Source organism: Nannizzia gypsea, genomic scaffold (genome assembly GCF_000150975.2).
Source record: "Nannizzia gypsea CBS 118893 supercont1.2 genomic scaffold, whole genome shotgun sequence".
NCBI lineage: Eukaryota > Fungi > Ascomycota > Eurotiomycetes > Onygenales > Arthrodermataceae > Nannizzia > Nannizzia gypsea.
Window position 1 is genome coordinate 1,789,729 of NW_003345200.1, and position 12,964 is coordinate 1,802,692.

The 12,964-nt window shown below is 47.3% G+C and overlaps 5 protein-coding genes across 5 annotated transcripts; 3 read left to right on the forward strand and 2 right to left on the reverse strand.

Annotated features, from left to right (window-relative positions):
* Nucleotides 1-2,728: 2,728 nt before the first annotated feature.
* MGYG_02689 (hypothetical protein) lies at nucleotides 2,729-3,375 on the reverse strand (the record flags this gene model as incomplete). Its single annotated transcript, XM_003175111.1, has 2 exons — nucleotides 2,729-2,762; nucleotides 2,831-3,375. The coding sequence occupies 2 exons, from the start codon at nucleotides 3,373-3,375 to the stop codon at nucleotides 2,729-2,731; spliced, it is 579 nt and encodes a 192-aa protein (XP_003175159.1).
* Nucleotides 3,376-4,957: 1,582 nt separating this feature from the next.
* On the reverse strand, nucleotides 4,958-7,144 carry MGYG_02690 (ABC transporter with duplicated ATPase domains; the record flags this gene model as incomplete). Its single annotated transcript, XM_003175112.1, has 1 exon — nucleotides 4,958-7,144. One exon carries the CDS (start codon nucleotides 7,142-7,144, stop codon nucleotides 4,958-4,960), a length of 2,187 nt encoding a protein of 728 aa, XP_003175160.1.
* A 922-nt stretch (nucleotides 7,145-8,066) lies between these two features.
* On the forward strand, nucleotides 8,067-9,506 carry MGYG_02691 (tyrosyl-tRNA synthetase; the record flags this gene model as incomplete). Its single annotated transcript, XM_003175113.1, has 5 exons — nucleotides 8,067-8,196; nucleotides 8,262-8,282; nucleotides 8,333-8,394; nucleotides 8,457-8,807; nucleotides 8,880-9,506. The coding sequence occupies 5 exons, from the start codon at nucleotides 8,067-8,069 to the stop codon at nucleotides 9,504-9,506; spliced, it is 1,191 nt and encodes a 396-aa protein (XP_003175161.1).
* Nucleotides 9,507-10,223: 717 nt separating this feature from the next.
* Nucleotides 10,224-11,195, forward strand: MGYG_02692 (hypothetical protein; the record flags this gene model as incomplete). The annotated part of the gene is made up of 3 exons (XM_003175114.1): nucleotides 10,224-10,495; nucleotides 10,575-10,608; nucleotides 10,671-11,195. The coding sequence occupies 3 exons, from the start codon at nucleotides 10,224-10,226 to the stop codon at nucleotides 11,193-11,195; spliced, it is 831 nt and encodes a 276-aa protein (XP_003175162.1).
* A 496-nt stretch (nucleotides 11,196-11,691) lies between these two features.
* Nucleotides 11,692-12,832, forward strand: MGYG_02693 (hypothetical protein; the record flags this gene model as incomplete). The annotated part of the gene is made up of 4 exons (XM_003175115.1): nucleotides 11,692-11,845; nucleotides 11,947-12,119; nucleotides 12,206-12,309; nucleotides 12,421-12,832. The coding sequence occupies 4 exons, from the start codon at nucleotides 11,692-11,694 to the stop codon at nucleotides 12,830-12,832; spliced, it is 843 nt and encodes a 280-aa protein (XP_003175163.1).
* Between the last annotated feature and the right edge of the window lie 132 nt (nucleotides 12,833-12,964).

Sequence of the window (12,964 nt, forward strand, 5' to 3'; positions counted from 1 at the left end):
CCACTTACGACTGCCCATGGCTTAGACCCTCGGAAACCTTGGGTCCAATATCGCATCCCCTTTGCTGACTGACTGTAAGTTTCGGGCATTGGTTGCCGGCGTCAAACGATAGTGCGCAGCAGGTCCCCTTTGCCCAGTCTCTGCTTTTTCTTTGAAGCCTTGTTCCTCGGGATAGACGGGGCTTAGTTACCCCCATGGAACTTCCATGCAGCAAGTTTATCAAAGCAGTTCCTTATATGGAGTAGGTGGAGGGATAGAGTCTCCGTATTTAATGCTTAGGATTCACAAGCATTATTCTAGAAAGATGCCCATGGGCGGGTTATTTTAAGGACGGTCTCTTTTCATTACTAGCTGATAGTCATTCCGCTTACTCCATACATCTAAGTTCAATGTTAAGAAGACGCGGCAGCATGAATGTTTGAAGGTAAAGGATCAATGGGGATAGAACAGCCGCCTCCCTATTCCATCTGCAGTCCTGGACGACACCCAGAATTTCAAGAGATCCTTTAACACATCCTCCAGCCAGGTATCTTCGTCCTCATCCCTATCGTCAACACTTTCCCCAGCAAGACCGTAGTCTTCATCCCCCCCCCGTCCCCGCCGTTCAACTGCATTTCGTCCAAAGAATCAACGACCTGGAAACATTCTTGCATCCCAAAGTCCCGATTCATCGAGGACCAAAAACCTCCATTCTCGGGTACCTGGGACAGCCTCCTCAGCGGGGACAATAACGATCCAGTATGAGGCAAAATTTTCCTTAATATTTGTCGGCAAAGGTAGTGCGTTTCAAGGGGAATCGATCTCATTCTTCGCATCGGGCCCGAACATCATCGTTTTCTGACCCAGTGACAGCGGGAATATGTGGGTAGCGATAAAAAAAGCATTTCGGCTCGCCGGTACCATGACCAAGCTATAACAAACAGCACTTCTAGAACCATGTACTCCGACCTCCAGAACCTTATTCAAAAATAACCAGTACTTCTCAGAACCAACTTTCCATGTACCTCCAGGTCACCTTTATTCAAAAAGGACCAGTACTTCTTGGTACCAACTTTCCATGTGCCTTAGGTCACCATAAATCAAAAGTAACCAGTACTTCTATCGTCAGGGAATCGACCTCCCCCTCTCATTAATATACCACGAACCCAAGCTATAACAAACAGTACTTCTCAGAACCAACTTTCCACGAAACACCAGGTCACCTTTATTCAAAAAAGACCAGTGCTTCGCAGAACCAATTTTCCACGAGCCACCAGGTCACCTTTATTCAAAAAGGACCAGTGCTTCGCAGAACCAACCTTCTATATGCCTCGAGGCCACCTTTATTCAAAAAAGACCAGTACTTCTCAGTACCAGCCTTCTATGTGCCTCCGGGGGGTGAATAGGTCACCTTCGCTCAAAAGTAACCAGTACTTCTATCGTCAGGACCTCAACCCCCCCTTTCTGATATCACCGTACCATGAACCAAGATAACAGTACTTCTTAGTACCACGTTTCATATACCTCCAGGTCACCTTTATTCAAAAGTAACCAGTACTTCGATTGTCCAGAACTCGACCTGGTATCACCAATACCATGAACCAAGCCATAACAGTACTTTTCAATACCAACTCTTCATGTACCTTCAAGTCACCTTTATTCAAAAGTAACCAGTACTTCGATCGTCAGGATCCCGTCCTGGTATCACCAATACCATGAACCAAGCCATAACAGTACTTTTCAATACCAACTCTTCATGTGCCTCGAGGGCGTGAATAGGCCCCCATCATTCAAAAGTAACCAATACTTCTATCGTCAGGATATCGGCCCTCCTCTCATTAATACCACCAGTACAATGAGCCAAGCCATAATAAACAGTACTTCTTAGTACCAACCTTCCACGTGCAGGTGGTGAATGGGTCACCTTAATTCAAAAGTAACCAATACTTCTATCGCCAGGAAATCGACCTCCCATCACTCATTGATATCAAGTTCATCGAAACCTTTTAAGACTTTGTTTCTTTTCTTGAAGAGTTCCTGCTTTCCAACGATCGACTAACGTTTCTCTGTTCTCTCTGTTTTGCTGCCGGCATTTGTCTGTCGCTTGTCTGCAGCTCTCGCTTTGTACATCAGATTGTCTCTATGTGTCATGGAACTCTGTTGCATCGATATCCTCCTTGAGATCGATCTCGTAATGTTCAGAGTCATGAATTTCGCCGCTACTCGCCGCAAAATTGTCAGAGGGTTTTGTCGTCATCGGTGAGTTTCGGTACACCAGGGTCGGCCATTGTTTTGAATTTTCGACGACACGGAACAGAATGTATACGAGCACTTCGTATGAGCAACAAGAGCTAAGACAGGGGATGGACAAAGTAACTCGTATCTCACGAACGATCGATGATTGTGACGTTGTTGTGGATCGGAAGAGGAGAAAAAAAAAATCCTAATTGCGGTGCGGGGCTGGGCTTTTATGGGCAACAATAGCGCTGAAGTTTAGAGTGACGTGGCAATGTGAATATTACTGGCTGATTATTTGATTACGTAAGTATAGCCTTTCAAAAGCCGATTTCTTCTTTCCCCGATTTGTTGCACTCTCTTTTTATTACTAACTAATAGTCATTCTGCTTACATCTGAGTTCAATATAAAAGCTCGGCAGCAGGAATGTTTTTTAAGGCAAAAGGATTGTTGGAATAGAAAAGCCATGGAATTCATAATCATCTCAAGACATGGGTCCTCCCTCTAAGTCAGCTATTTGGCACAGCGAGTGATGTAGAGTCCGATTCTAGAAGTGAGCGTCAGCATATATCTTGGTCTCGTCAGAGGTGAACGAGGCCCTAAGGCGTTACTCACGGTGGGTTTCCGTAGTCCTGGAAGTACTTGAGGTTTGTTGATCCAGCATTGGACATCTTGAAACCGATTGCCTGGCCAAGCGGGCAGTCGAAAGTAGCGATCACGTTCGATGTTCCCGCGGCGAGTGTATACGTTCCCAGCTCTGTAGCCACCTTTGGCGCATTCTCGAATGTGGTTCCATTGTTAGCTGGCCCTTTCAGTCTGGCCATGCTAACCTTCCCATCGCCCTCAAAGGTGTAGGTCCAGGCAGGACGTTCTTCCGTACTAGGGAACAAGAAGACCAGGGAGCAAAGGTTGGGACCTTGAGGGGGGATGTCAAAGTTGAAGATGGAGGAGATTGTTGTTGAGACTTCTCCATAGTAAGAAGTCCCTTTAGCAACCTTAGGGGCAGACGAGTTGATGGGAATGATCAGGTGGGGGAACTCGAATGGGCCGGAGAGGTTGGTCGGGCAGTTTTTGGTTGCTCGCTCCTCGATGGGCCGGGAGGGGATTGATAGAGCACTGGTGCTCATAGCTAGGCATGCTGCCACAGAGAGCCACTTCATGATTGATATTGGGGAGGGCTGTTTTGATTGTTTGGTTTGAGGAATTGGAATTGATGGATATCGTGCTCTGTTGCTTGCTGCTCCAGGGAATGAGGATGCTCATGCTTGGGCGACTTGCTGGTATTTATAGGCTCCCACCTGTAAGTTCCATTGCGTCCAGATGCTCGTTCAATTGCCGAAGCGAGAAGCATGTCTTGAACCAAAAAGTCACGATCGGGACTCCTCCATGCTGTTTCCCATGAACTGTTCCATCGCCAAGTTGCACTCGATGCCGCGGAGCGTACATCTCCCGACAGCTAGAAGCGGCGAGAAGTGCTAAAAATGGAAAATTCACAGTTAGGCAGACGGATCAGCCGCAGTAAACAAGCAGATATCAGGAGATATCTTGCACAAGCTGCAGGAAGTGGATAACAGATCTGCGTTGGATGTCTCAGTGCTCCCATCATTGTAGCAGCCATGTGATGCTGCGATTGTAACACCCGTGGGTGCACATCTCCCGATTAGTGCACAGCTTTGAGTGGATAACAGTCGACATTAGAATCCCTGGAGGCGCTACCTTGTTTGTCGATAAAAGATCACTCAGTGAAAGCGGATGACCTGGTGCCACTGTACATCAATCAATCGCTCTGTTGTTACCTTATGCGGGGAGCTTGCATGTTCAGAAACGGATAGAGATGAAGGAGTAACTTCACGGCGATATCAAAGTCGTACGACTGCGCCCGAGTGAGGAGCCGGTACAATTTACTCTATACTCTGTACTCTGTACAGAAGAAACTGGCTGGTCATGCAGGCGAACAGATGCCGAGATGTGGTTCTTCTTGTTGCATGATACAAGATACGCCCCAGGGCGTATCTAAGACATGCTGCCGTAATGACATCCAGCGAATAGCCGAGGGCATGGCATCACCATTTGCTGAGTGACCTCATTGGCAAGTACCTCCCATCATGTTTGCTCTCGCGATATCCTCGATACGGATATGCAAGGCAGTGGTAGTTGGCGAAGAAGATGTCGTGCTTTGTCGGTGATCGCAGTTGCACAAGCCCTCCCCTTCCACCATGTAGAATCCATCCATACAGTTCGCGCTCCCGTGTGTTCAACGGTATATGTTTTCGCCGTTGACTGAAGATACAGAGTGCCCGTGTAGTGAGTGACTGGTATCGGACGCATGGCAGGTAGGCTCAAGCAGCGTGGTACCTAAATCTACTTTACTCAATATCGTCTGACGAAAAGTCGAAAAAGCGTGTACGAAAACTTTTGCAACGGTTTGAGCCCGATGAAGCCTAAAAAGGATAATCTTTGTCCCGAGATTATGTAATAATTCCCGGATTTACTTAAGGCCGAGGAAGTTACAGAGGCGCACAGACCACCAAAGTTTGATTTAACGTCGTCTTCGGTTCCTTGTCGTTAGCTTCATTCAAACCGTTTTCGTGCCTCTGAGACGTAATTGCTAGTTATAGCGACGGACACAGCATACACTGATCGATTTGACATTGACACTTGCACAATTTTAATACTGAAAGTGTCACAATATCTCTGTTATCGAAATCCTTAATGGCTCCAAGGAAAAAGAGGCCCACTCGGCTAGCTACCACTGAAGGCTAGCTGGATTTCCTCTCTTGCCAATATATACCCCCGGTGAAGATCTGAAAGGTCTACTTCATTAACCCCGTCGTTCGTGACCAGAATGGCGATGTTTTTATTTTCCCGATCGATGATATGACGAAGGGCGTTTCGGCTTCGAGGCGACAGCGGGACAGACGAGGATGCTAGAGCAGCATGAAGCTGCACAAATGCTTGTGCAAGTCCTAGCAAAAACCAGCGGTACTTTTGCGGCCGCACAGACAGAGCTAATAGCGTTTCTGCGAATGGTGATGGCCATTGATCCAGCACGTCTGTCAAACACTTCGGCGAGGGGCATCCCGTACTTTCCAACATCTCCATGCCAATATCAATCAGATCAATACTGTGTCTCCTTCGCATCTCATCCACGCCAGCTACATCTGGCGTCTCTGGGCCATATCCGTATTGAGCACGGAGGAATCTAACAGCAGCGCAACCTGTCTTGCTTGCCGTTTGCCATGGGACAGATATGAAGGACTCTAGAATACAGGGGTGGGAAAACCATAGTGGGAGGAGCTTAGGCAAATTCGGACTTGAGCGGATATCCAGCTGGAGAGCCCCGGGGAAATTTGTTGCGGATATACCCTTTGGCTGATGGTCTGGCCTCGTATCACCTTGCGCATCGGGGAGGAACACCGGATAGCCAACGTTGAAGTCTGGTTTCCGATATTCATCCAGTGATCCCTCTGTTCTCTCGGTATATTGCCGGTATATATTTGAATTTTTAGATGTAAGGCTGTTAATCCAGGCCCGGATAGTGTCCACTTCACCATGAGTGAAAGCACCAAACATCGGCCCGCCCCATGATATTAGTTGGACAAAACGGCTTCGAGCACTGTCGCCCTTATACACCCAAGGCTTTGTGTTGCTGAGCCAGTACAAAAAATCTAGTTGCCAATTCTTCTGTTTAAAGGATTCTGGCTCCAACCAGGCCCCAAGTTTTCTACCACCGAAGCTTGCACGACAGTTGTCATGTATTCTATTTGATACAGCCGCCTTCGACTCGAATATTCTGAGGACTTCTGTCTCGTATTGTGTTGAAAGGCAAAAGGAGGCCGGCGCTCCTCCTAGAACGTCCAAATCCAACGGAAGGCATTTTGAGAGGAGGTATCCAGCTTGAACGCGTTTCCATGTTTTATGCGCTTCCTTTGAGCCTTCTAAAACCTTTATCAGCTCCAAATATTTTGTCACTGCCTCTTTTGCCATCCTTGCATGTCCAGTGTCCGCATTATCGATTGTGATATGAAGCGTAAAATAATACGGATCGATATTCAGCTCCCGAAGCTCCTTAGCGGCCACGATTGTTTCGAAAGTTAACATCTCGAAGTGCATACTGAACCCTAGTATTTCTGGCAAGAATTCCTGGGGAAAGAGAGAGATGAGCAGCTGGATAACCGCCGATTGCCATACTTGGATATTGTCCATGCCTGGATGTTGCGTGAACTCGATTGAATTTCCTGCCGGTAAATGCACCCCTACCTTTCGCAACAATTCTTTATACACCTGGACATGGTTTTTGTCCAAATCACCATCACCAAGCTCCTCTGATAGAACTTGCCAGGCGTCTTTTGTGACGGATCGGTAGGCAAAGGGAGTTTTGATCTTGTGGACATGACCGAGCCACGCACCATCAACAAATTTAGTTGGAGCCATTCGAACAAGCCACCTCTTTGCCTCTTCTCTTCCGCGAAAAAGCTCTCTGGGGTTGCCCGCTTTTCTCCTCTCGAGATACCGTTGCCATCCCAGAGTAACATCATCAAGCTCTCGTTTTGCAATATCGTCAAGAGCATGGGACGAAAAGTTTTCAATAGAGAGGATGGTGTCATTCTGGACTAGTGCCGAGTGGATTGCTCCAGACAGGAATGAGAGCAGGACTGATTTTGATGTGGGGATGATGTCAGGATAATTTTCAAGGTGCTGTAGCTTGAAATACAGCTCCTTGTATAATCGAAATCGCTCTTCCCACTCCGCTGTTGCCAGCTGGCTACTCAAGTTTTTCTCTTTTGTATCTCTGGAGCCGATGTCTTCTTTACCCCGTTTGCTCCAAGTAAGAGAAGTACTCCGTCGACTACTGTCTCTTTTGCGGTATATCGAGATCCACCCCAAGGCTAAGGCTGTGATAGCAAATGCTATATAAATCAATGGCATGCCGACTTTGGATTCTGTATCTGCAGAGCTGCTCAAAGAACGAATGTCCAGTATCGAATTTGGGACAAACGACCGGTACGACAATCTGTACGATGTCAATACACTGTGCAAGCCCAGTCGTATTGAAAAGCGTACCTCATCTTTGTCCACGTCTGTCAAAAAATAACTAACAAAAGTAGCCGCCGTAGACCGGGTCGGCAACTCGGCGGGGGGCCACTGCCTGATGCCTATCTATGAGCTGTATGTTATCAGAACATATAATTTTGAACAACATACCGGCTAGTTGTTACCAGGACAAGTGGTATCAACGGCTTCTGCCGGCCTAGGAACTTGGTGATCACCTAAGGATATTGTCGAACCTCTCTATCTTCTACTCTTGACTGAAAGCCGTGCAATACCATAGCTGTGTCCACATTTCCGGGCTTAAAATTGATGTGAGCATTGATGATGGTCCCTGCTCTTCGAACCTGCCACCGCGAAGTATGAAGCTGAAGTATGCACGTGTCAAAGAAGGCTATTGGCTAGCGCATGGTGTGGGTTGTATCTGATTAGATGTCTATTGGGTTTAGTCTCTGCTTCCGTTAGGCTGTGGAGTCTAACAACCTCCTTTGCAAAGTTGGTAAAAAGATGGATACGCAGTCATCCCGGAAGCTTTGGCATCAACAACCTGTATAACAAACCAAGCCAACTCTATGTACATTAAAGCCTGGCTTTCATGCGCAGTTGAATTAACCTGGAGGCTGGCCATCTCCGAGAAGTCGAGCCTATCAGATCGTCACCACCCTTCTATGACCGAATGCGAGAAGGATGCAATCTGCCGAACCGAACTTACCAAGTTTAACTTATATATCAACAGTATCTCATATTGAAAAACACAAGTTGTTAATATCCTGATCAGCTTTGTTAGCACAAATCCTTGATAATGGCAAGCCCCCTTACAATTGAGGAGAAGTATTCCCTCATCACTCGCCGCACGGAAGTTCAGAACGGTCAATCTGCCCAAGAACTGCAATCGCTTCTAGTCCGAGACAAGGCTATAAAATTCCAATGGGGTGAGCAAGGACACTATTCAGCTATTCATGGGAACCCTTACTAATGCCGTATTTCTGCCCATTAGTTACTGCCCCTACTGGAAAGCGTAAGCTGTTCCCTTCCCCTTTTCCAATGACACTCGACTGAAGTGACCAGCGCACATCGGCTACTTTATCCCTCTTATAAAGTTCGCTGATTTTATTCGTGCTGGAGGCGAGGTATGTCCCCGGATTTTGCTGTTCTCTATAGAGAATAGCCGATTGTTGACGATAGTGAATAGGTTATCGTTGAATATATTGATGTGTATGCGTTTTTGGTCAACTACAAATTCCCGTGGGATCAAGTTCAGCATCGAGCTACGTATTACAGATCGATAATCACGGCAGCTCTCAAAGCTATAGGTGTACCATCTTCCAAAGTTTCAATGGTGCAGTCTTCTTCATTTCAAGGTACTCATAAGTTTTGCTTGGACTTTTGGAAGCTCTGTGCATTGTGTTCCCAGCAGGACTCTCGTGACACAGGAGCTGAGGTTGGAGCTTCGACAATGCTAAGCCCGATGCTCACTCCACTGCTCCAGGAGCTTTCTGAAGAACACCTTGATGTTGATGTTCAGTTTGGTGGCAAAGACCAGGTAAAGCTCCTTTTCTCCCTGTTTAATATACCCCTTTATAATGAGAGCCGATCGGTTGATTTTCATTTATAGCGAGGCATCTTCAACCTCGGAGAACAGTTCCTTCCACAGCTCGGCTATGCAAAGCGTGTACATCTTTTAAACGAGATGCTACCCAGCCTTACAGGTGGAAAAATGTCGTCTTCCCACCCTGCACACACGAAGATTATGTTTTTGGATGGCCCTGAAACCGTGAAGGAAAAAATTGCTGGCGCTACTTGCATGGCGGGCATTATAGAAGGGAACGGCATTTTACCGATTGTGCAGCATATCCTGATGCCGATCAGCGAATTCCGGCTGTTCAACCATGAAAATGCCAAAGATTCTGCCCATCATGGGCCGAATGGGGTCAATAGCCAAGACCTGCTTTGTGCCGTGAATGCCCCAGATGGAACTCTGTTTAGCGTTCGCATTCCTGGTGCAGACACTGTTTATAACTCCTACAAACATTATCGAAACTATACGGATCTTGAGCACGACTTTGCTAGCCAGAAGATCTCCCCAGACGCGCTCCGAGAAGCTGTTTCTTCGGGACTAAATCAGGTTTTGAAGCCAATTCGTCAAATATATGAAGCTAGCGATGAATGGCTTCAATCTGATGCCAAGGGGTACCCTGAAGATTGGCCAGCGACCGAGAATGGCAACGGAGAGAAGCTTTGATTGAATATTCTTATTTTCTCTCCACATACAAAGATCTTGAGAGCTTAAACTACAGCTACTTTTTTATCCTTTCGATCGTCCTCAGCTCTCTACTGCTTGTGGCAACATGTCTTAGTCTGTTCTATTGCCGGTAAGATAGTTGGATGACAATATGCGTCGTACATACCTGCCGGATGATACCTCGTCGACTCTATTTGCGGTGATATGATATGGTAGTCTTCTGGTAAGGTTTTAAAGCTTGTGCACACCAGGATTTTGTTCGAGCTTTTCTTGCACCATCCAGCCTCGATGCAGCCGACATTTCAATGCATAATACGTTTCTGGGAAAACCAATGGGGCTGTCTATGCTTTTGGATTCCTCTGAAAACATTGAGGTTAGAGTTTTTGTCTCAGCCCAGCGAGATCACCGCAAATGCGTCTCTAAACCACGAGGTGGTTAAAAACAAGACCATCAGCCATCAATGTGCAGGCTGCCAACCTAGGCCAGTGCTACCAAATTACGTACTAAGGCATGTGAATTAGAGCCAGGACATAGCATGAAGAGAGAAACTCACTAGTGATCTCAGCTGCTTCATCTTAATGTTCAACCACTTCAGGATGGGCAATCAAAACTTCCACAGCAGAGCCGTATATAAAATCCCAATCTTCGGATGAAAGGGCTCCTTCGAAGAACCGCAGTTCCTTGCACTCTAATTAGAGCTACTAGACGAACCAAAGATGGCCCAAGCTACTATGTCCAATGTTTCTGATGTTACAACCGTGGATCTTGCGCGACTCATAGCTAGGGATGCTGCTGAAGTCGAGATCCTGCTAAAAGCTGCGGCATCTCCTGGATACTTCTTTCTCGACTTTCGAAATGATCCAGCAACGAAGGATATCGCCCGACAAGTTCAGAGTATCTACCAGGTTGCGGACGACTATTTTGAACAGCCTTCCGAGGCTAAGCTGAAAGATCTCAGGAATGATATCCCTGCCTCCAGTGATAGGGGGTAAGTCAGAAAGCACATATTGCCCTTTCTTACCCACAATCTACTGGGAAGTCATTGCCAACTCATTTTTCGTGGATAGCTATAAATTCTGCCCCACAGATGAATCATTCGAGGTCAGTATATGCACAACTATTAGTTGCAGCCGGCCACTGACCACTGAGTGTGTCTTGGATAGATATCCTATAACGAGATGAGAGCTGGGACACTCAAACTGCCAGAACCTTTAGCGAAGCAAGCACAACTCATTAACGAGTTCCATTCCAGTTGCCACTCTTCGGCGCATGTGCTGCTTGCGCGACTTGCTGAGAGTCTCGAGATCCCGTTCGAAAAGTACCACCAGGAGAGCATGGAGAGCGAGACGGGACTCAAGTTGATCGCGGAGCCGTCCCTTGAGCGAGCGGTGGATGTCCAAGAGAACAAGCACAAGGATAGCGGCACCCTGACGATGCTCTTCTGCGATAGCTGGGGGATGCATTTCAATCTGCCTGGCCAGGGAGAAACGTGGGTTTTCACTCCTCCACCGCCACCAGGGTGTGCCCTCATCCATGGAGCCAAGTCTCTCCAGCGACTATCTCATGACCAGTTACATGCTCCTCTTCACAGGGTAACCCAACCAAGGGATGGAGCCGCAAAGAGATACTTCCTCTCCTACTTTTTGAGGCCCGGGGAACTGCAGGACCAGCCGGCTGCAGCGGCATAATTAGCCGAGATCCGCTTTTCCTGTTGATGCCTACCTAGTGGTGAAGCTTCAAAGGCCTCTTTCGAAGTATGTAGTTAGCGGGAACTAACACACCATACAGTTCTCCCTTATAAAGTTATATGTTTCACCTGTCTGCCTGGCCCTTTCTTTAACCATTGATTTAGAGGATAATGGTCACACATGGAAATAGTCAGCACTACCACCTTATCGAAACAGACTTCGCGGAAACATCCACAGCAAGGCCGAGGTAAAATCGTATCTGCTCATCCGCAGTTAAACTATAACTGGAGTAGCAGCTGTGGTTAGATCTGATAACTTGCTGGTTGAACACAAGGAAGTTTATGCACTAGCAAGAATTGTGAACCTTTAGTTAGGAAGCATGGAAATTAGACGGGGTATACATGGCCATATATCTTCGATCATCACAGTCTAGTTGCTTGCCCGCCTCCGTTTCCTGGACAAAGTTCCTCTGCACAGTCGGTTCAAATTGACAAAGATGTCCCCCAAAGGACTCACGGGAAAATATTTCAGCCAATGCTCGAAGCAGGAATTCACGCCTACAATGCAGCCCAGGGATACCGGTGAGTATAGGAATCCAAAGACCCGAGACCTGTTGCTTGTTCTCGGACTGAGTAGAACAGGTGGTACTTGTAAGTCCTCCGTGCATATTGTCCACTTGGGGATAGCTAGCTATCAATCGCTAGCCAAAGATGCCGGTTATCGAGTGCCGTGTTCTAACTCCCCATAATAGCGCTTTCTCGAGCATTGGGTGCTCTTGGATATGAAAACCTCTACGATCTCGATGATATAGCTAACGGAGGCCCTGAACATGCAAGGTTCTGGCTTAACGCTGCTCAAAGGAAGCTATCCGGAAAAAGTGGTTTCAGCTTGGAAGAAGTAGACGGGGTGCTGGACGGATACGATGTGAGCAGGGCCGCTCCCTCCCCAAGGCACTGACTGCTACTTTCTTTTCGTCTGTTTCTCGTCGATGTCTAACAGAAGGTCTCAAGGGGGTTCGTAACGTTCCATCCGCAGCATTTGCCGCCGAATTTATCAGACACTACCCGTCGAGCAGAGTGATACTGCCCACCCGCGATGTTGACGGATGGCATGCGTATGTATCCGACGGTCTCTCCCCTCCCCCCTTCTCACCAAGCTAGCCAGTTAGTTATACTAACAAGAATATTAAAAAAAACATAGTTCATGCATGCATACCGTATATCAGCGTTCTATCGATCCTGCACTATACTTCCTTGCTGTCTTCCACTCAAACTCCAGCATCTACGACTCCGATGAGCCAGGGAAGAGAGGAAGGCCGAGGAAGAGTTCAACAACAATGCAAAGCCGCATACCGGGAGCATGTAGAGTACATTCGTCAGAATGTGCCTTCAGAGCTGCTGCTAGAATACAGCGTCGAGCAGGGCTGGGAGCCGCTCTGCAAGTTCCTGGACAAGGAGAAGCCGGCAGAAGAGTTTCCACGAAGCAACGGCCGGGACGTTTTCTGGAAGGGATGTCGAAAGCGAGACATGAATGTTATCAAGCAGTTGGCTGTCAACGCTCTCTTCATAGTCGCTGGCGCTTCTGCTCTGGCTGCTGGGTGGTCCTATCGTGAAGCTATCTCAGGATACGTCACCTGAGCAGAGAAGCCGTTTTTTCTTCTTCCCTTTTTCCCTTTTGGAGTCAACTGACTCGAGGGAGCCTATAGTAACAGTAGCTGGGTATTTAAGTACGGGATGTTCGTTTAATGAAAATGGCTCGTGGTATCTTCC